The 22,550-nt window shown below is 37.7% G+C and overlaps 3 protein-coding genes across 4 annotated transcripts in view; 1 reads left to right on the top strand and 2 right to left on the bottom strand.

Moving 5' to 3' along the window:
* Window positions 1–12,269, bottom strand: part of taf3 (TAF3 RNA polymerase II, TATA box binding protein (TBP)-associated facto) — a 55,376-nt gene extending 43,107 nt beyond the window's left edge. The window contains exons 1-2 of the mRNA XM_079868310.1: window positions 11,981–12,269; window positions 8,118–8,378 (exon numbers count right to left, since the gene is read on the bottom strand). Of these exons, the coding sequence (XP_079724436.1) occupies window positions 8,118–8,378; window positions 11,981–12,146 (427 nt within the window). The 5' untranslated portion in view covers window positions 12,147–12,269. The remainder of the gene's footprint in view (window positions 1–8,117; window positions 8,379–11,980) is intronic.
* A 2,332-nt stretch (window positions 12,270–14,601) lies between these two features.
* On the bottom strand, window positions 14,602–18,430 carry atp5f1c (ATP synthase F1 subunit gamma; the record flags this gene model as incomplete). Of its 2 annotated transcripts, XM_079868792.1 has the most annotated exons (9): window positions 18,314–18,430; window positions 17,837–17,871; window positions 17,520–17,651; window positions 17,195–17,399; window positions 16,954–17,097; window positions 16,800–16,864; window positions 16,487–16,642; window positions 16,236–16,332; window positions 14,602–14,742 (listed from the first exon to the last, which is right to left on the bottom strand). In XM_079868792.1, exons 1-9 carry the CDS (start codon window positions 18,352–18,354, stop codon window positions 14,739–14,741), a joined length of 879 nt encoding a protein of 292 aa, XP_079724918.1. In that variant the 5' UTR covers window positions 18,355–18,430. The 2 variants fall into 2 exon arrangements, with proteins under 2 accessions (XP_079724918.1, XP_079724919.1); XM_079868793.1 differs by lacking the exon at window positions 14,602–14,742 and having other exon boundaries at window positions 16,232–16,332.
* Window positions 18,431–18,490: 60 nt separating this feature from the next.
* Window positions 18,491–22,501, top strand: kin (Kin17 DNA and RNA binding protein). Its single transcript, XM_079868791.1, has 11 exons — window positions 18,491–18,706; window positions 19,499–19,593; window positions 19,677–19,720; window positions 19,831–19,953; window positions 20,538–20,722; window positions 20,797–20,891; window positions 20,981–21,098; window positions 21,643–21,762; window positions 21,849–21,948; window positions 22,061–22,161; window positions 22,363–22,501. Exons 1-11 carry the CDS (start codon window positions 18,593–18,595, stop codon window positions 22,423–22,425), a joined length of 1,158 nt encoding a protein of 385 aa, XP_079724917.1. The 5' UTR covers window positions 18,491–18,592; the 3' UTR covers window positions 22,426–22,501.
* Window positions 22,502–22,550: the final 49 nt, after the last annotated feature.

Genomic DNA, 22,550 nt, shown 5'->3' with positions numbered 1-22,550 from the left:
GGGCACTTTGCACTGCTTCCTTAATCGACGCGCTTATTCATTTGTGGATGTAAACTGAATCTGTAAGTCAGCTATGCTGTTTCTGAATATTATATTTCATTCTGGTGCACTTAAAGTTATCGCTACTGTGTAATAGTAGCCTATGCTATTCACCAGCTAAACATATCCTATTCAATGCGTTCACAGTCTCTTTCATGGGCATCATTTGTAGTAGCCTATTCACAAACTGTTTGCTCAATAGCGTTTTCTCGGAGTTCACTGTGTGCTTTCTACCATGCACAAATAAAAAAAAGTCACTGAACTTTTGCTGTGTAATTGTAACAATGAGCACCAAACACACCAAACCAACAATTACTAAAAACACACACAAAAACTGATTTTGCACGGGCATTTTGCACTAGTACAATTAAATTCATTGGAATGTGTCACCCGGTGGCTATTTTTGGTATTACGCCTAAACAAAATCTCATGGGAGCTTCAATTTTTGTGATATCAACTTCAAATTTGGAACACAACTTGGTTAGATATATGGCTTTGATTTTATATTAAAAAATATTTTGTAAAATATATATTTTATATAAAAGAAAAAATATTAAAGTGCAGTATATTTGATTTACTGTAAATTTAAACTTCCATAACTTTTTCATACTTTAATTTTTTGAAGTGCTTTCACTTCAGCAATAATCTTTTTAAAACAAGACCAAACCTAGGTCCATATTCCAAAGCATTCTTGAAATACAACCATTAAAGTTTGAATAGTGCATTTTAATGTCCATTCTCAAAAACGGGGGTGACAGTTAAGGGGTTAAAGGAGTCATAACCTAGTCTTAATTTGGATACCTACTGCTGTATTATAGTCTTTCATGCCCTTCTAAAAAATAAAAGTGGAAAAAAAAATAAAAACAGAGCTCCTAAAACCTTTATTTCTGAAGGCATTATTGTCTCGCGAGATCTGATGCGATGTTTTGGCTGTCGTGGACGTAGAGTCCATTCCCCGTGTTTACCTTGAAGCTAACGTTACATACAATAGCCGCATTAGTAGTTAGCTGCTGTTTGTTACACACAGTAGAGCAATAAAAACAGTCTTACCGTTTCAATTTCAGGCAAGTCCCGGATGGTTGGAATGGCACCTTTTTTCAAACGGAGCTTCGTGGCCAACTTCGCCTGATATTGGCCCAAATTTGTGAATGATTCCGGCGTAAAATGTTTAGCGCAGACACCGAACAATAAGCCAGTTGAAAGTGTTGCTGGGACAGCGTCATTAAAAATGAATTTTATCCACTGGTCCCTGATAGTTTGGTCCGTTTTTGGTATAGAAAACACATTTGCATGTTGTTTCTGGCAGTCAACCACAGAGCAACTCACGTGTGCACTCGGTTTCTCCATCTTTCGCGACTGAACTGAATATGAGGGGGAGAGAGGGGAAGGGCGGGCTTCCTGCTGCGGTGTCCATATATGGTATATCCTGCCCCGTCTTGACGTCAAGACGGGGCTGAAATCAAAATCTCGTTTTTTAGTGCGCGTGCACGTGGGCTATTTTACAAACCCTGAGGTAAACAAACGCTTCACTTTTAAATATCGGCTTCCCGGCCAGTGTATAATCATTATGCAATCATAACATACATTGATTCTCGTGGAAAAGTGAAATTTGCAGGTTATGACTCCTTTAAAGAGTCACGACGGCGATAAGCAATAAGCGATAGGACGTCCTGTTGCTTGGTTCCTCATTTTGTGGGGTTATGCTGGGTAGGCCCACCCATCCAAATCTTACTGGTCCAAATTTCCATTCCACACAGGTTTCTAATAAAGTCAAGATTGTGATTATGTCGCACTGCACAGCATGTACTCTGTCAGTAGAGGTGGACAAAGTACACAACTTCCTTACTTGAGTGAAAGTACAGAAACTACTGGTCAAATATTACTCCGTTACAAGTAAAAGTTGTAAAGACCGATTTTTACTTAATTAAAAGTATAGAAGTACTCGTTTTTAAAAGTACTTAAGTATCAAAAGTAAAAAGTAAATGTTAATGCATTGTTTTATTATTGTTGCATGTATGTAATACTTACAGTACCTTATGCCTCTGAATCTATGCCTGCGTACCTACCCTCATATCAATATTAGATTTATTTCTAGAACACAGTTCCAGTAGTGGGATTGAATGTGAGATTGAATAAGTCACTCAATAACGTCCACAATGGTTTCTAGGGGTGAGAGAAAAAAATCGATCCATCGCGATTCTCTCTCCAACGATTCTGGATCGATTCTGAGAATTTCAGAATCGATTCTGAGCTTAGTTTTTAACCAGATATGCGATGACGCTGAGTTTGCTTTAGAAACACCCGTAATCTGCTTTCTTCCAATTCCTCACACACATACATACACCAATCAAACTTTCCGTAAAATAATCTTTCATAAGTTCGGAAAGGTTGAAGCGAATTACTAGGACATTCACAGGCTTCATTGCACAGGATGCGCTGTGAGAGACGCGCGGTTTGTTTGATGTTACGTTACACTTGAAGCGTGCTTTCTCGCCTTTCGGTATTTTCCTTACAAATGCTCTGCGAAGTCATAATTTATGTGGTTTGGAATGCAGTGGACTTGTATATTTAAAATATGAACCTCACTAACAGAAGGCTGCTTTCAATTTCAAATGCTGACGCGCGCTTTGTTTGTGTAGACTGCTCGCGCATGCGAAATTAACGTAATATACTATACTTGTGCAAAATGAACGTAAACACAGCCAGTTATGTCTTAAGGGATTAAACGGACAGGACAAACCACTTTACTTCTTATATTTCAAGAGGTCCGTGCGTGAATGCAGCTTAATAGATCTCCCGCAGTCTATGATGTCATAGTAAAAATCAACAGTAAAGATGAAGAAAAATCACTCACAGTTCTTGAATGGAAAACGTTCAGATAATCTTAAATAGGCTACTGAAAGCACTATTTGTTTGTTTGTTATGTTTCTATGGTCCTCTTTATTATTTGCTACTTGTATGTTTTGAAGTTATATTAGTTTAAAATTCTTAACATACAACTGTTTTAAGAATTGTTTTTTTTTATTTGTAATTAAAAAAAAAAAAGTACTTAATTACCTGTAAACTAATGAATTAATAGGGAGGGGAGGGGGGAGGAGTAGATAAAGAATCATTCTGGAATTGGATCGGATCGTGAGGTGACTAAAGATTCCCACCCCTAACATTTACATAAAGTGAATCGTTTTTTTGAATCGAGAATCGATTTTGAATCGAATCTTGAGCCTAAAAATCGATATCGAATCGAATCGTGGCATTTTCTGAATCGTGCAACCCTAATGGTTTCGGACACCCAAATGGCTGTTCCCTCAAAGAGTGCCCTATTTAAAGTTTTTTGGCTTTTAGAATGAATATGTTAGCCTTACTGTTATCTATAAGCTAGTGTGCTCCAAAACAATGACAAAATTCGCATTTAGGAGACCAAACCCAACGTTGAAAATGAAAATCAGGTTGATGTCAGAATCCAACATCAGATTGACGCTAATCTCCAGCGTCGGACAGACGTTGTATTGTGGTTGAAAATGAAAATCGGGTTGACATCAGAAACCAACATCAGTCAGGTTCTGACATCAACCCGACTTTCGTTTCCAACCAAAATCCAACGTCGGATGCTGATGTCAAAACGACGTCGGTTTCTGACGTCAATCTGATGTCGGGTTTCTGACGTCAACCCGACTTTCATTTCCAACCAAAATGCAACCCCTGCAACCAAAATCATCTCCTGACTGATGTTACAACTTTCTACACAAGGACCTTGACAGAAATGTAGTGGAGTAAAAAGTACAATATTCGTCTTTCAAATGTAGTGAAGTTAAAGTAAAAAGTTTCCAGAAAAAATAATACTCAAGTAAAGTACAGATACTCAAAAAGTGTACTTAGGTACAGTACTCAAGTAAATGTACTTTGTTACTGTCCACCTCTGTCTGTCAGAATAGAGGGACAAATTATTTGATGCAGGAAAATTGTCAAATTGTGCCTGGTAAAGATACTATGTTAGATCCGTCTTGACTCAACGGCATAAACTCAAACAGAACCATGTTCTTGCTCTACACACTGGGATCAACGACAAACTGAAATCCGTTCGTGTATAGCTTGATTTTGCAGCTGTAAATTTCCAGAGCAGTCATCTTAATCTTGTTCTCTCTCTGCATAGACGGAGAGACTTTATCAGCCTGTGTGATCACTGGTAATTTCAGTGTACAGATGCAATCGCTCTCTCTCTACCTCCCATTACCTTCTTCCCTCAGGACTGAACAACAATACGCTCCCACACAATAGACAAACAAGAGCCTGTTGACTGGGAGAAAACCCACCACCGAACCAATGACAACGACTCTGTGGAATATGTTAATGTAATGAAATTGTAATTGCAATAAAATGAGTATTCCAAAACTGGAATGCTTTAAAAACACATTTTTATTGTGTTGTGTAAACCTGTTTGATCTTGGGGTCAGTGTTTAATTGTAATACAGGCATAAATGGTACCTCAAATTTTGTGGCTTGTGAAGGAGAGATGTCCTATTATATTTTCTAAGATATTTCTTTTGGCAGATGATAAAACACACACACACACACACACACACACACACACACACACACACACACACACACACACACACACACACACACACACACACACACACACACACACACACACAAACACAAACACACACACAAACACACACACAAACACACACACACACACACACACACACACACACACACACACAAATCCTGACCCAAGCCATCTAGGGACAGCAAAAATATTGTTTTAACATTTAGGCTATATCAAATTAAAATCTTGATTCACAGAGTATCACACAGTATAAGAGAAATGAAGAAGATCAGAAACAGACATTCAGACGAAGTTAAGAGCACAAATGTGGTCGGATAGCGCCAACCTGTGGCTGAATATGCTACTGCAGAAGTGAATCTAACTAACAGACTAAAATATTACATACAAATAAACTGTTACAATGAGGTTACAATGCATAAGGTGCTTGTTTTTATTATTAAAAATTGTTTTTGTTAAATGGATTTCATCTATATATAAATATTAGATGAAAAACAAACTGTAAATGAAAAAATGGAAATGAAATTTAGAAATGTTGCAATGGCAACTGACTCAAATAAAATAAAATAAAACAGCAAAAAAAAATATATAGTAAATAGAATATAAATATTTAAAAAACTAATGGCAGAAGCACATAAAATTACTAAAACTTTCAAATGAAAAGTGAAAATATAAAAATACACTAATTAAATATATATACACACACACACTAATAAATAATAACACAATAATACTTAAAGGTATAGTGGAGGATTTTTTACTTCCGGGTGGATCACCTATACTATTGGTCCTCCTAATTGTCAATCATTCTGGTGAATCAATCAAACTTATTAAAAAAGTGGAGAGGGCGGGTCTTATCTAAAATTCGGAAAGATCCTCCACTATACCTTTAAGATTGTTCGCCATAGGGTGTTTTGGCAACTCAAAGTCTATAAAATTCTGGTCTCTAGATGGGTCATTTCTTCAATGTAAATCTATGGTATTTTCTATTTTGTTGGCCCATTTTGTAATAGTGCAGGATAAGTTACATAAACATTTAATACTTTGTTCAGATCAATGTAAAATAGAAGTTTGCTTAAGCAAGTAGCACTAAAAAATACAAACCACACAAAAACCCATTTGTGTTCGTAACATTCAAACACAGCAGGGCTCCGAAACCTTTGTGGTTTGGAGAGAAATACATATAATATATATTCTATATTATAGAAGAATGCACTGTATGTTTAAACTTTTGTCTGTTTTGCCTATACATGCTCATGTAGATTTGTGGCATGAGTGTGTTGTGGTGTAATATGGCCTTTGACTGATCTATGAGGAAGAAACGGGAGACAGAAAAAAAAAGAAAAGAAAATGGAAATGGAGGAGAGGGAGAAAAAGAGACCCTGAGTCTTTCTTCTGGCAGAGGGGCATCCAGCTGAGTGCTGGCTCCAGGCCCGGTTAGACCCCCTACCCTGGCTGGACTCTCACACACACACACTCACCTGGGATGTCTGCCATCCGGGCCGGACCTCCGCCAGCTTCTCACACACACATGGCTGAAAGCCTACAGACCGCCGACTTCCTGTTTCACACACACACACACCGACACCAGCAAACACACCTCACAGCCAGAGAGCTTCCTGTCCGACCCGAAACAACCCTGATCATGTCCGCCCCTCCACCACCCACTGGCACTGTCTCCGCTGGGTGTGATGAGAAGGCGAGACTGTGTGTGTGAGCCGGATGGAGTGAGAGTGAAAGACTACAGCGCTGGGGGATCATGGGATACGTAGGTCCCTGTGTGTGCGACTGTATGGGAAGGAACTCAGCCAATATGGCCACATGTCAATGCATTTTGGCAAGATGGGCATGAGTACGGCACGATATCGCGTGACAGTAGAAATGGGTCAGCTCAGCTGGTATTTTGTTATATTGTTTATCGTACGGTAGATATATTCATGTGTCAGTCATCCTCACAACAAGTTATGTTAAAGTGCCCCATTGTGCTTTTTCAATATTACCTTTCACGCATTTTATGAATGTAAAATGTCTGAATGAGCCAAATATACATTGTCGTTCGGTAAGATTCTCAAATGTTTATGAAAATGTCTCTTCTGCTCACCAAGGCTGCATTTATTTGATCAAAAATACAATAAAAACAGCAATATTGTGAAATATTATTACAATTTATAAGAACCGTTTTCTGTTTTAAGATTTGTAAATATATTATTTATTCCTGTGATGCAAAGCTGAATTTTCAGGCATCATTATTTCAGTCTTCTGTGTCACATGATCCTTCAGAAATCATTCTAATATGCTGATTTGAAATACCTCCTATCATAGTAATGTTAAATTCTATGATGAATAGAGAGTTCAGAAGAACAGTATTTATTTGAAATAGAATTTTTTTTTGTAACATTATAAATGTCTACTGTCATTTTTGATCAATTTAATGCATCCTTACCGAATAAAAGTAAAAAAAAAAAAAAAAAAAATAGTGCATAATAGATCAATAGTCAGCATTTTTTTTTAAATAGCACGGTTGATTTACAGATGGTATGTGTGTGACCAAAGGAAAACATTTGGAACTAATGTCAAGTAATTAATCTTTATTTTTTTTACCATTTCTCTACTGGAACGTTTCAATGATCATATGAAAATATGATGCATCTTTTTTTTTCGGTGTTTACAGAGACACACCACAGGTTGTAAATTAAACCAGTGGTTCTCAACTCCAGTCCTCGGGACCCGCTGCTCTGCACATTTTGTATGTCTCCCTTATTTAACACACCTGAATCAGATCATCAGCTCGTTAATAACAAATTTATTTTTATTAGGATAAACCCCTTGAGATGCATCATCTCGTTTTCAAGGGGGTCCTAGGTTAAGAGAGACTCCATGAACTGAACTGAGTGTGTCAGATAAGAGAGACATACAAAATGTGCAGAGCAACGGGTCCCGAGGACTGGAGTTGAGAACCACTGAATTAAACAACTAAATAACACAAAAAATCTAATGTATAATTAATAAGTGACTGTAATCTCAGCATTGTTGTGTGTGTGTGTGTATTTATTTATTTTGTGCTGTCATTAAATTGTATTTTTGTAAGATACCAAGAAATTAAAACACAAACGGAATACCACTTTTGTTCAGGCAATCAAATATAGTTGCCAAAAAGGGTACACTATGTAACCTTTTTTCAATTTACAACAGTCAATACATCATCAATCCTTCTTCCAAAACATGTTTTCACTATGGTAAGACTATTATAAGAGTTACATAGTGTAACTTTAATCAGCAAACTGTCACAAACATGATTTTTGCTCTCTGGAAAAATCGTGTGTCAATCGGCGATGCTCGTATGGTTGTGTCTCACATCATGTGAGAGGAATCACCAACTGAGCCGTAACTCGTAAACTCGCACAATGTACGCCCGGCTTTATTTATTTAAAACTCCATTGAATTCTATTCTTATAACTTGTTGCGTGAATATATTCAGTTCGGCGTCTATATCGATGTTGGTACGTACCTTCCTGCAGTGAGACGAGCGGAGGGAAGTACTCTGGGATATAGTCTCTCCTTTCTCCCCTCAGGGCTTCACGGGCGTCCGTTTCAAAGCCGGCAGCAGGAAACTGCAGAACGCTGCTCTTGCTGATGGGAAACTGAGGGATAGTTTGTGGGTAGCCAACAGGCTCCAAGTTATTCACATAGTCCTCAAGTTCCGCTATACTGACTCCCAAAAATCCAAAAGCCTGGTCCACGTCGCTCAGTCCAGGGTCTGTACGTCCATCTGAAAGAAAAGAGAGAGAGATTATGCTATGCAATTTATGGGGAAAAAAATGAAGAATAAAGAAAAAGCATAGTTGTTTGCGGAATGCAACGATTAACCAATCAGAATCAAGTATTCAAGTACTATGAAAGCCACATCATAAGCCACATGTGACCCTGGACCACAAAACCAGTCATAAGTCGCACGGGTATATTTGTGGCAATAGCCAACAATACATTATATGGGTCAAAATTATAGATTTTTCTTTTAGGCCAAAAAAACATTTGCATATTAAGTAAAGATCATGATCCATGAAGATATTTTGTACATTTCATACCGTAAATATTTTTTTGCACCCTCAGATTTTCAAATAGTTGTATCTTGGCCAAATATTGTCCTATCCTAACAAATCATATATAAATGGAAAGCTTATTTATAAGCTTAGGCTATTTGTATAAATCTCAATTTCAAAAATTTGACCCATGTGACTGTTTTTGTGGTCCAGGGTCACATATTAGTTATAGTGTGCATCAACTGGGCTCTGGAAGTAAAAGCTCCATTCATTTTCTCCATAGGGAAATTGATTTTGAATGATAACTTATAAACCTTTAAAGACAGACCTAATGTGAGCTATGAGGTTGTCAACCCGTGATATTTGAAATATCAAATTGATATTTGATAAGTGAAAAACTACATTACCCTGATGCTATATAAAAAATTACACCAATCAGAGTTGAAAAAAAGCAAAAATAGCTATTTAGCTCCGCCCACTCCCATGAAAAACTGCAAATTATGTAATCGAGTTGATCATTCTATGCACTCAAAATACTTAAAATATATTGTTTTTATATAATATATATTTCTCCATCGTTTTTTAATTCAATTCGCAATGCTTCATGTGTTTAAGTCTGATTTTTAACTTTTTTTGCTTCAAATCAAAGTTTGCAGAGGTGGACAGTAACAAAGTACATTTACTTGAGTACTGTACCTAAGTACACTTTTTGAGTATCTGTACTTTACTTGAGTATTATTTTTTCTGGAAACTTTTTACTTTAACTTCACTACATTTGAAAGACGAATATTGTACTTTTTACTCCACTACATTTCTGTCAAGGTCCTTGTGTAGAAAGTTGTAACATCAGTCAGGAGATGATTTTGGTTGCAGGGGTTGCATTTTGGTTGGAAATGAAAGTCGGGTTGACGTCAGAAACCCGACATCAGATTGACGTCAGAAACCGACGTCGTTTTGACATCAGCATCCGACGTTGGATTTTGGTTGGAAACGAAAGTCGGGTTGATGTCAGAACCTGACTGATGTTGGTTTCTGATGTCAACCCGATTTTCATTTTCAACCACAATACAACGTCTGTCCGACGCTGGAGATTAGCGTCAATCTGATGTTGGATTCTGACATCAACCTGATTTTTATTTTCAACGTTGGGTTTGGTCTCCTAAATGCGAATTTTGCCATTGTTTTGGGGCACACTAGCTTATAGATAACAGTAAGGCTAACATATTCATTCTAAAAGCCAAAAAACTTTAAATAGGGCACTCTTTGAGGGAACAGCCATTTGGGTGTCCGAAACCATTGTGGACGTTATTGAGTGACTTATTCAATCTCACATTCAATCCCACTACTGGAACTGTGTTCTAGAAATAAATCTAATATTGATATGAGGGTGGGTAGGCAGGCATAGATTCAGAGGCATAAGGTACTGTAAGTATTACATACAACAATGCAACAATAAAACAATGCATTAACATTTACTTTTTACTTTTGATACTTAAGTACTTTTAAAAACGAGTACTTCTGTACTTTTAATTAAGTAAAAATCGGTCTTTACAACTTTTACTTGTAACGGAGTAATATTTGACCAGTAGTATCTGTACTTTCACTCAAGTAAGGAAGTTGTGTACTTTGTCCACCTCTGAAAGTTTGTAATGTCTTGATTCACCTCGTAGCTGATTGGCTTGGTTCATTCATGGCTTAAAACTTTTTTTTAAATCCCCATGGCAAAAATGAATGGAAAAAAATACTTCCGCTGAATGAACCAAGCCAATCACCGACAAGGTGAATCACAACATTACAAACATTAATTTGAACCAAAAATGTATTTGAAAACCAGACAAAACAAAGGTACAAGAGTGTGCGCTTAACGGCTTTAGTGACGGAAAGAATTACAATCCCATGAAGCATTGCGAACAGCATAATCAAGTTAAAAACGATTTTAAGTTCATTGCAAAATATGCATATAGATACAAACATATAAGTATTTTGAGAGCAAAGATAGATAGATTCGATTACATCATTCGCACTGCTTCATGGGAGTGGGCGGAGCTAAAGAGATATTTTGCCATGTTTTATTTGTTTCGACTCTCTGGTGGGATTTTCTTTGCAGCGTCATGGGAAATGTAGTTTTCACCACGAATTCCACTGTTAAACACGGGATAACGGCTTCAACAGAAGCAAATACCATAAATTAACAGCCTCGAGCTCACAGCAAGGCTGTCTTTAAAGGTTTATAAGTTATCGTTAAAAATCGTTTTTGACTTCCTGAACCCGAAATCAAATGCCTTAATGTGTCAACCAAGTTTTCAACACATTCCTACTATTGCATGTAAACCAGGGGTGTCCAAACTCAGTCCTGGAGGGCCACTGTCCTGCAGAGTTGAGCTCTAGCCTGCCTCAACACACCTACCTGGAAGTTTCTAGAATGCTTAGAAAGACCTTGATTATCTGGTTCAGGTGTGTTTAATTGGGGTTGGAGCTAAACTCTGCAGGACAGTGGCCCTCCAGGAGCAGGATTGGACATCCCTGATGTAAACAAACCAACTTTTTCTAAACAAATATTTCCAAAAACTTTCCAAACATGGCCATTTAAATGCACAAAGCCAACACGTGGACCCCAATGAGCAATGTTTTTGCAGACTCTCACTTTGACAACAAGCAGGTTCAGATGAAGATATATTAGAAATGACACAAACAACAAAATTACTAAAACTTTAAAAAACGGAAAATATAAAAACTACTTCAAAATATCGATAAAAAAAACAATAACAGCATCTCAATGATACTAAAACAACACTGTTTTGGACACATGATCTGCACATACGCACAGATGATGCTGCGGCTTACATCATCACTATGGCAACAAGTGGGAATCCATACACTGCGTTTGCAAACTATTCCACATGATCTGGTTTAAACATTTCAGGCTCCAAAAGGGATACAATCAAACATGTCACTTCATTGTAAGCAGCATATAGCCTTTTAAAGCAAAAGCTGACATCTGTTAGCCTAAATAACAGCTAACTAGCCTCTAGTCAGCTGTCAAAACATACAAACTAAGACGTTTAATGCCTAGCTTCAGAACTAACGTCTTGCAATAACAAAACATGTGTTAAGAATTCAAAGAAACTGACTAACAGCAGTTCGTTAAGAAAGTTTTATCGCCACAATAGCAAAAACCCCATTTGAGGGGCTAGTTAGCTTAGCACGCTAACAACATTAGTAGTGGGCGGGGCTTAACAACAAACCCACTGTAGTGCACACTCTACTCCAACACAGACGGTTATAAACACAGGCTGTTGTAAGGGTCAGAAAGGAGTGTTAAAGGACTCACAGAGCTCGGAGTATCGGTGGCAGCTCCGGGCCAGCTGCTGCACGTATCTCTCCAGCACATCGGACAGCAGATCACAGGCGCTCAGCTGCACCGCGTCCCAGCCCACCGCCTGACACATCTGCGCCACGGACACCCGCAGCAGCGAGCGCGCGTAACTCTCACACATCTCTCCGCTCCCGAAAGCCCGGTCTCACGGCGCCTGTAAAGGCTTTGTTTTGATCATTCACATGAATAGGGACATTGGCGCTTCCATAGGAGCCGCCATCTTTTACTTCCCAAGCGAAACATTGTGGAGCAATCGATCACGCATGCGCAGAAGAGCCGAGAGTCTGATCGATTATGGCTTGCTCGATTAGACCACCTACTGTTAGTGCAGTGGGGGAAAGCAGATAGTGGTTTGTAAGGCCTTGAATCTTTCTTTTTTGAAAATATTCCTTTTATTTACTACTATGTAAAATACAATTATATATTTTTTTCCTTCTTTGTTCTCGACTAGACTTTGTAATGTAATATAATATATTTTTTTGTAAATGCTTGTAGAAGAAAATAACAACAAAAAACACAAAAACCTTTGTCATAACATAATACAACAATACTCCAGAGTCCTTCAATCCAGATTAAGTTCCTTCAGTCTTTCAATCCAGATTAAGTGCCAAGTCCTTAAACACAGCCACTGTTCTTACAGCTTTTAAGTTAGAGAACTCAATAGATTCCAAGTTTAAATCCTTAAAAAAAGGATTGCATTTAGAAAATTTACATTTGTGAATGTGAAATTTAGCAAACAGAAAAATAAGGTTTATAAAATAAATATCCCTTTTCTTTTCACATTCATGAAAAACAAAAATTACATTTCTATATGTAAATTCAAAGTTAGGATTCACATGACATTTGATAAAATCACAAATGTCGCACCAAAATAAATGTAAAGTAGTTTCAGGTTTCTCTAAACAGAAAGAACAGAGGGTATTAATATCATTCTTAAGTCTTTTGAGAGAGCACTTATCAGGGTTAATATATTATAATAATAATCAGTAGGGAAACGTCTTATACGTCATCACACCATCACTGTATACATTGTGAGCAAGTATGATATTGTTGCATAAATAGATTTTTTTCTTTGGTAACACTTTATTTTACAGTGTCCATTTTACGTTACATGTAGTTACTGTAGTAATAACTTTAATTACATGCATGCAACCCTAAACCATGCAAACCCTAACCCTATAGTAAGTACATATAGTTAATTACAATTACTTAGTACTTAAATGTATAATCACACTGTAACAAGGACAACTTAAAGTGTAACCAATTTGTATTTTATTTCGTATATTAAATTTCTGTTATTGTATTGTACTTTGGCACTGGTTTATTCTTTCTTTGTTTTGTTTTTCTTACCTTTGAATGCATATTTATTATTGTATCTTAGTGTATTTTTGTTTGTAGTAGGATTTACCCAAAAAATAATTGTGAATGATCTTGTATTTAAAAAAAAAAAATTGTGGTTTAGTATATATCATCATCCATATATTTTACACAAATGTATGGTAATAATTTTAATGTATTTGTTTTCTACTTCTACTATAGTACTAACACTGCTATGGCAGTTTACACAAAAATTGTGGTATTTTTATAACTTTATAGAGTAAAAGTTCATATTAATTTATATTTTTTTTACTCAGAAAAGGCTGTATGAGAAGGATTTAATATTTTAAAACAGAAACATCTATGTCACCACTCACCACTGTGAATTTATGATAAAAGTAAATCTACTGTATATATATTTATGATGCTAAAAAGTAATTTAATTACCAGTGAGGTATAGATGGAATGCCATAAATTTAATTATTTAGAACTGTTTTCACCCAAATAATCATGCCTAAAAATAATAAAAAAAAATGTGCGCACTAAAACATCTACGTACTTATATTCCACTATTTTTTAAACAATTACCACTGAACTCAGATGACTCAATAAAAATGTCCTCAAAAAAAGTGTCTGGGTATGGTGATGCGCATCAGTTTTCAGATGATAACCATCAGAATCTGAGCTCCTGTGGCAGCTGATTAAATAATACATGAGTGACCCATATGGTCAAACTTTCAACTTGTCCCATTACTTTAATAGATCAGACCCTCTTCTACAATCAGTGACCCCCAAATTCACCCTTTCATGGATCCAGACACACAACACCGCAGCTCGATCATTTAATCTGATACTGTGGTGGCTGGCCGGGCTTGAGTTTCAAATGGATAACAAGGAGGCTAAACTTGTTTTGATTGGCAATTATAAGAGAGAACAATAAGGATGCCGTTAAGTCAATTGGGTTTATCAGTAATCAGTTCAGAGTAACTTAATACGGTTTTAAGCAAAGTACGTAAACGCCAGAGAGGGTTTATTGGAAGGATTGACCTAGTGTTCTGTTTTGGCAGACGTCTTCACTTCAAATGCTCTGTGTATTGATAACCTCGGAGCGTAGCCAAGCCAGTGGCTTCAAAGAAGAGTTCGCAAGCTTTAATTCCAATGGAAAGCAAGCACGAGTCGGGAAACGTATTTATTTTCTTAAGAGGACATCAAAGCTGATCAGTACACGCACTAGAAACAGACTGAAGAAATCAAATGGATGGCGTTTCTCTGTAAGAGGTTTATTTTCACTGATAGTGTACAAACAGAAGCACATTTATAACTAAATTTTACACCAGGTGACTGAATTGAAGAGCATGAGCGCCAGAACCACACCGGAAGTTTACAGGGCTCCACTTTATCTGTAACGAGAAAAATACATATATTTAGTACATTTCAAACATAAACTGTAGACATATGAACCTTGAGGAAAGTAAAAGTGTAAAGAATAAAACCAAACACTGTTCACACACAGACCATGTTCGGTGCGATAAACGTTTTTAATTTGAATGAACAGCTGTTAATGCGTCTTATAAGACCAATATGAACATCTGCATGCCATCAATGTGACTTTTTTTTATAGAGGTGTTCTAATTTATTTCATCGCACTGTGAAAAAACCTGGCCAACCAATAAGACTTGCGCTAGTGGTCACTTGCACAGGGTCGATGCGGTTACATAAAACTACAACTTGGTGGCGCTCACGAACAGACAACTGTGCTAAGCTAAAGTGAATAGAGAAACTTGCACACAGCAGTCCTTGGCTCAGTCCGAAATACGTACTCAGTCCGAGTACATACTTTGCGAGTGCTAAAAAAGCCGTAGTCATCATGTGACCGACCAGTGTCAGTTGCGACGCTTCGTGGAGCCGACGACTCCGTATGCTTTAGAATCACTCCTACGGTACTTTGATATCATACACCAATCCGTCAAGAACACGCCTATTCACAAATCCTCTCCCGTGGCTTCATGGGATAGTGAAATGTCCATCGTATGCACACTTGAAAATCTCATTGGAAGTAGTAGGTCATCTGGGTACTTATATGTACTGAATTCAGACATACTTCCGACTACACAGAATGGAAGAACGTGATTTCGGATGCAGCCCTTGTTTATCGCTGTATTTAAGCGGTTACAAAAGCGCCACCCACTGGCAGAGAGTGAATTTGCATTCATTCAGCCCTTCTGCCATACTTTGTTTAGAGTTTTTGTGATGAACATTCATATGGGTGTGAACAGGCCTTAAATAAGTAATGTCAAGGCCAGAAACATATTCTATTTAAAAATAAATAAATGTCAACATTTTAGAAAAACGGCACATAAAAATCAAGTATGCATAGAATCATTTGAAGTCACGTATTTGCTTAGAATGTGTTTCGGGCCTAATCGATAAGACTATAGGTCAGTGAGTCATTGTCTAACAGGCTATTTTACTCAATTGAAGGAGCTTTAATTGCCATCAATCTCCATTTTGACCAAAACCAAACTAGTTTAAAACATCAAAACCCACCGGCATGCAACAAAAAAACCTTATACAGGAAACAGGAAAACAAAAATCTATTATCTATGCAATTTCTCTACAAGCACTCAATATATCCTATAGTCTACTGCAGGATGTTACCTCAGTTCCTGTGAATGATGAATGCATGCAAATCATGGAAAGTTAGTGAGGGGAAGATAGAAATTTGATTAATGTGGGTTAATAAAAACTTAAAATGTTAAAGAAGTTTATGAAGTAAAGAAATTTAAACAGTGACAATGTTGTGACTAACAGAACTGGTTACACAAGGAGGAGAGATGGCATGCGTGGGTTATTAATAGGATAAAAAGAGAGAGAGAAAAAAAAAACTTCTTACAGAGCAGCAGCTCCAGAAATGATCTCAATGAGCTCCTTGGTGATGACGGCCTGGCGGGTTCGGTTGAAGGTCAGGGTCAGCTTTTCAATAATATCAGCTGATGAATAGGAAAAATAAAAGATTGCAAATGAGAAAGACTGAAAAAGGTACAAGAGAGCACAAATTCCTGTTTATAACAGTGATCATGTAGGGATATAGGGCCATAAAAGTCCTTAGAAACTGAAAAGATGATGACATATAAAATGTCTCACAAGCATTCTTGCTGGCGTTGTCCATAGCGGTCATCCTGGCGCTCTGTTCACTGGTGGTGGACTCCTTCATCCCGTAGTAAATGATGTTGACCAGAGAAAACTCCTGATAGTTCCTCAGCACATCAGCATCAATGTCATCATAGATACCCATGTTCTCTGAACAACACACACAACAAATAATGGATTTTATTCGGGTTTCAGTGTCAATTGATTCCATTTTAGAGCTGGTAGTGATGGCTAACAAGAGCATGACTGCCATATATACTGCCTTACAGATAATTTGAGTATTGAAATACTGACGATGAAACAATACCTGAGCTCGCAACAGTGTCAACGGAATACAGAGGCTTCTCATCTGTCTTGTATGAAATCACAGACCTGCAAAGGACACAAATCCACATGAAAACCAAGAAAAAAAAACTTTTTGCACTGCTTTGGGTTTATTTTAAGTGCATTATGTGACAAACCTGAATCTGTTAAATACAATGGTTCCCTGGTCAAACTCATAACCAGAGTCCAGCAGCTCTGTGGCAATGATGGAAGCATCCACAAAAGTGGGAGGCCTGCGGCCCACCTCCTTGCAGTTGATCAGGATGTGTTTGCCATGGGTCCTGAGGGATTACAGAAGGAAAGGATTAAAGCGATGTGCCTAAAAAACTTAAATGACTGAATGAGAATTAGAGAGGCAAGGCTGAGAAAGAGAGATACCTGTAGAGCAGACCTCTGAGTTTGTCACCCACATTGACAACCATGACCTCTTTGCCGGCACCAGTGAGCTTGGCGATCTCACTCTTCATGGCTTTGGCCACACTGGTGTGGATGGCACCGCAAAGACCACGGTCAGATGACACGCCGATGATCAAGTGCTTATTCTTTTCTTCTGGAGCCTTGATCTCAGCCTTCTCATAGAGTGCTAAACACAAATATGAAAAAAAAAAAAAACATAATCACAAAGTATCCAAAGACATTCAAAATGATTTTCAGAATGTTTAAGCATAATAAACTTGACTTTTGTGGATTATAAACTGCATACCCAAAGTGCCGGTGCCATAGACCCGGGCAGGCCTCAGGGATCTCTCAGCTCTGGCATACTTTGCGGCTGCCACCATCTTCATGGACTTGGTGATCTTCTGGATGTTCTTGATGGACTTCAACCGCAGGGTGACTGGTAACAGGACGAAACACTGGTCAGAAACTTCATACAACTGTCAGTTATGTATGATAACATTACTGCAACATAAATATTAGCAAAATACAAATGAAGGCAAGCAGATTATATATAGCAAGAAACTGCATTTATAAAAGACATTAAGATTGACCTTTTAAAAATGAAAAGGAAACTTTACTCACTGTCCTTCAAGGTAGCCATATTCCTGACCTGCCCACTGCAAGAGACATTTATAAAGGTTACTTTCATCCACAAACACAATACAATAGCTCTATGAACAATGATACATCAATAAATATGACAGCAATTGAGTTACATTGAATGAATGCAGTGCAAACTCTGCAGAACAACACTGCTATTATGCCATTACACGACAAGATACACACACACACGCAGTTTCTAATTCAACTCATTGGTATATACGCACGTATTTATTTAGATTATTAACATTAATATAATCATAATAAAAATAGAAATGTCACGTCGCGCGCCGCTGTCATAGGCTTAAGCTCACTGCGGCCTAAAGTTCAGCACGTCCTTGCTCTATTTCACCTGCATTTCATTGACCAAATGACACAATTTTGCTACATTAAGTAAAAATGCTAATTAAATGCATGTTAGCACAAATTTAGAGATCATATAAATCCGTAAATTCTCACTATTGTGGGAGGAACACCGCCGCGCTGGTCCTGGCGAACATGTTCACTTTACTGAAGGTCGGTCGGAGCCGCCAATCTGCGCATGCGCAAATAAAGCTCAGAAACCAAACGCGTACTCACAATAATCTCGCGATATTACACGTACACACAGATCAGTGACGAAACACGCATGTTATCAAGGCGAGGGATACGCGTCACGACGCCAGGAAGCGCGAGGAGCGTTGAGACACTGGAAAGTGTTATTTTCTCAATAATTCCCGTGATTTTTTTGTGTTTAAAATGGGGAAAGCAGATTTTCTGAGCCCTAAAGCGATTGGGAACAGAATAAAAGCCAAAGGCCTTCAGAAACTACGCTGGTATTGTCAGATGTGCCAGAAACAGTGTCGAGATGAAGTAAGTTTACGTGAACGTGTTTTGCTTTCTTCAGTAACACTCAATTGGTGTGTATTTATTATCATAATTTGAATGTTATCTAATGTTAGGTATGAATATAAGTGCTGTATTGATTTTACTATATTTTGTTTAGTGTCCTGTTGGCTTGCAACACAATCTGGAAAAACTGTAAACTTCCTACCTAGACAGCACTTTTGGGCATCACTGGCTGTCTCAGCCTAGTGAGCTCCCTACCTAGACAGAATTGTTGGTTACATTGGCTGTGTCTCACAACCTAGTGAGCTACCTACCAAAACAGCATTATTGGATATCATATAGGCTGTCACAAGCTTTCTAGAAATTCTAGCTTGTTTGATTATCATAGGTTGTGTCTAACCTGCTTAATGAATAAATGTAAATCTATGTAAACGTTAAACCTAGTAAGCTAGGACATTTTTTTGGACACCATAAGCTGTCTTAAAGCCAAGTGAGCTGCCTATACAGCATGTTTGGGCATTACAGGCTATGACTGTGTTGGGCATCATTGACTGTGTCTCAACCTAATGAGCTGTCTATTTAGACAAACTAAAGCAAAATGTTCGCACACTGATATGACTGCCACTGAAAAGTATTTATTGCAACGTTTTGATCATCAGATCTTCGTCAGGCAGCATTTTGGGGCTTCAAATGGACACTAGTCATGATTTTAAGCATTATAGGTTGTGTTTCAAAACCCAGTGTACCATCTTCCTGGGCAGGATTTCAGGCATGTTCAGTTGGCAGCTCGGCTAACATGATCTCTCTTGACTGCAGAACGGGTTTAAATGTCACTGCATGTCTGAGTCTCATCAGAGACAGTTGCTGTTGGCTTCAGAGAACCCGAACCAGTTCATGAACTACTTCTCAGAGTAAGTCAGCACACACTATTTTGTCCACATCCATCCATCCATCCATCACTGAGATCAAATGTATTTGAAAATCTAATTTATAGGGAGTTCAAAAGTGAATTCTTAGAGCTGCTCCGAAGACGTTTTGGTAAGTCATTGCGGTTTTGATTTATTATTTTATTGCAAATCCTATAAATTTGTTTATTTTGAGATTGTTCTATTATTGAACGCTGAGATGGTCTGTGTTGGTTTTTGCAGGGACCAAGCGAGTTCACAATAACATTGTGTATAATGAGTACATCAGTCATCGGGAACACATTCACATGAACTCTACGCAGTGGGAGACTCTCACCGACTTCACCAAATGGCTCGGGAGAGAAGGCAAGCGTTCTACGCATTGGACAGAGTTAACTTTCTCATATATGCACTATATACATACTGTGCAGAGGGTTGGGTCTATAAGATTTCTATAAAAAAAAATTTGAAAGAAATTAGCTATTTTATTCAGCAATGTCGCATGAAATTGATCAAAAGTGACAGTAAAGACTTTTAAATTGTTACAAAAAAATTAAATCTATACTGTTTTAAACTTTCTATTTATCAAAGAATCCTGAAAAAAAAGATCATGGTTTCCACAAAAATATTAAGCTGCACATTGATGATAATTATGAGCAAATCAGCATATTAGAATCATGTGACTAGAGTAATGACGCTGAGAATTACGCTTAGCATCACAGAAATAAATTACATTTTAAAATATATTCAAATAGAAAGCTCTTATTTTTATTTCTAGTGATATCAAATGATTAAAAAATTGACAAATGAATTGCATATTTTTCTGTAATTAATCGCACCTAACATTAGGGGCGTTCGCACCGGGTAGTTCTAGGAACTATATACACACACTCTTATGACCCCAAACTTGAACGGCAGTGTTAGATGTCTCATTCAGATTCTGTGTCCAGGTTTTTGCAAAGTGGATGAGACCCCCAAAGGCTGGTACATCCAGTGGATCGATCGTGATCCGGAGACAATCCGCAGACAGGAGGAGCTGGAGAGGAAGAAGAAACAGGATTTGGACGACGAAGAACGCAGCGCCAAGTTCATCGAAGACCAAGTTCGCCGTGGTCGCGAGGGCAAGGAGCCGGAGGTGTGTGCGTGCGCTGAAAAAAGTGTTTTCAGAGTGTTTTCTTGCTCAGATTTTCAATGTCCATGAATCTACAGGAGGAACCAGTGTTCACCGAACTGAAGCGAAAGAATGAAGATGAGAAAATAGCTTTTAACATGGACGTTGCTTTAGCGGGGCCCTCCAAAACAAGGTAAAAAGTGTTGTGAAGCATTATAGCTGTAGTTTGGGTTAAGTAATCTAATAGAATGCGATAATAACCATGATTTTTTACCTCTATAGCAACACTTTGGGTCCTAGTGCCCTCAAAGCTGCAGCCTCCGTGAAAAGGAAAGAGTCTGCCCACGGCGGAGACGCCAAGGACAAGAAAAAGAAATCTGCTCTGGATGAGATAATAGAGGCACGTTTTCTTCTTTAATGTTTTTCTTTTTAGATACGCATGCTGTATTAATCCGACTTTCCACTATCTCCAACATTCAATTTACAATAATTAATCATGACCGGCCATTTTACGTTTTAGTACACAAATATCGGTAATCGCAAACGGTTATGCAACCAAAGCTTAGATTAGATCAGAAAATTACGCATATGAATAGTGTCAGAGCAATGGCTGACAAACACAATATCAGATTTTCAGTACAAGATCATTGTGGCCGAAATTTCAGAATAACAATCTTGTGATCTCTATAGAAATTTTGAATAGAATTTTTAAAAAACAGCAACCTATCATCATGTTGGAGTGTTAACCAGATGGTTACTGGTGCTGGATTATTTACAATATTATCATATGTGTAGTATTAACACAATATCAATATTTTATTCTTTAAATAATTGCGGTTATTGTCAATGACACACCTAGTCTGAACAACCAGATCGAATTTCATTCATGCAACCATTTTGATTGAATGCATGTCATTGTTACATTTCCCTTGTGTGTCTTCCAGATGGAGGAACAGAAGAAGAAATCTGTAAGATCCGATCACTGGATTCAAGCAAACATTGTAGTGAAAGTCGTAACGAAGAGACTAGGAGAGAAGTATTACAAGAAGAAAGCAGTCATTCGGGTAACTGAAGCGCTCATTACTGTTCTGTTGTGATCCACACAGAGTGAATTATGTTTCCTACAGTAATACTGTGTGTGATTTCATAGGAGGTGCAGAATAAATACACAGCTATGGTGAGGATGATCGACTCTGGAGACAAACTCAAACTGGACCAGAGTCATATGGAGACAGTCATTCCAGCTCCTGGTACTGCGTTACTGTTGTTAAACTTCGCTTAAAGATATATTTGCCCAAAATAATAACTTACCCTTCATGTTTTCCAAACCTGTTCTCAATCTAATCTCTCTTTCTGTCTCAGGTAAGCGAGTTTTGATCCTGAATGGTCAATATAAAGACACGGAGGCCATCCTGGAAAGCATAGATGAGCACAAATTCTCTGCCACACTCATGTTAGACTCGGTAAGTTCACTCAGAAAACTGTCCAATGTTTTTATAGTGTTCCAAAACACTATAAAGATGCTGGCTCTAATTCATTGAGAATTCATCAAGAAATCAGTGTTAGATTTTAGGGATTTTATTCAGCAATGATGCATTAAATGTATCAAAAGTGACAGTAATTGCATTTATAAGACTCATCTAAAGCATGTTGTTTGTCTTTAGGGTCGGATGAAAGGAAAGACTGTGGAGGGAATTGCATACGAGGACTTCTCCAAACTGGCCTGATGTACATCTTCTCTCCAGGGCGACTCTACTGTGTCAGAGTGCATAATAAAGACTCTTAAATTACCTCTTTTACATACTGAAACAAATCGACCAATGGTTTTTATTGCTTGTTTCATTATCATCTT

This window comes from Squalius cephalus (genome assembly GCF_949319135.1).
Source record: "Squalius cephalus genome assembly, chromosome: 4".
Classification (NCBI taxonomy): domain Eukaryota; kingdom Metazoa; phylum Chordata; class Actinopteri; order Cypriniformes; family Leuciscidae; genus Squalius; species Squalius cephalus.
Note: the sequence above shows the minus strand (reverse complement) of the source record. Positions and strands in the feature narration are given on the sequence as shown.

Coding starts and splice junctions, on each gene's coding strand:
- kin (XM_079868791.1), top strand. CDS start 18,593: ATGGGGAAAGCAGATTTTCTGAGCCCTAAAGCGATTGGGAACAGAATA. Junction 20,723..20,796: donor GCGAGGGCAAGGAGCCGGAG/GTGTGTGCGTGC, acceptor ATGAATCTACAG/GAGGAACCAGTGTTCACCGA. Junction 21,099..21,642: donor CTCTGGATGAGATAATAGAG/GCACGTTTTCTT, acceptor TGTGTCTTCCAG/ATGGAGGAACAGAAGAAGAA.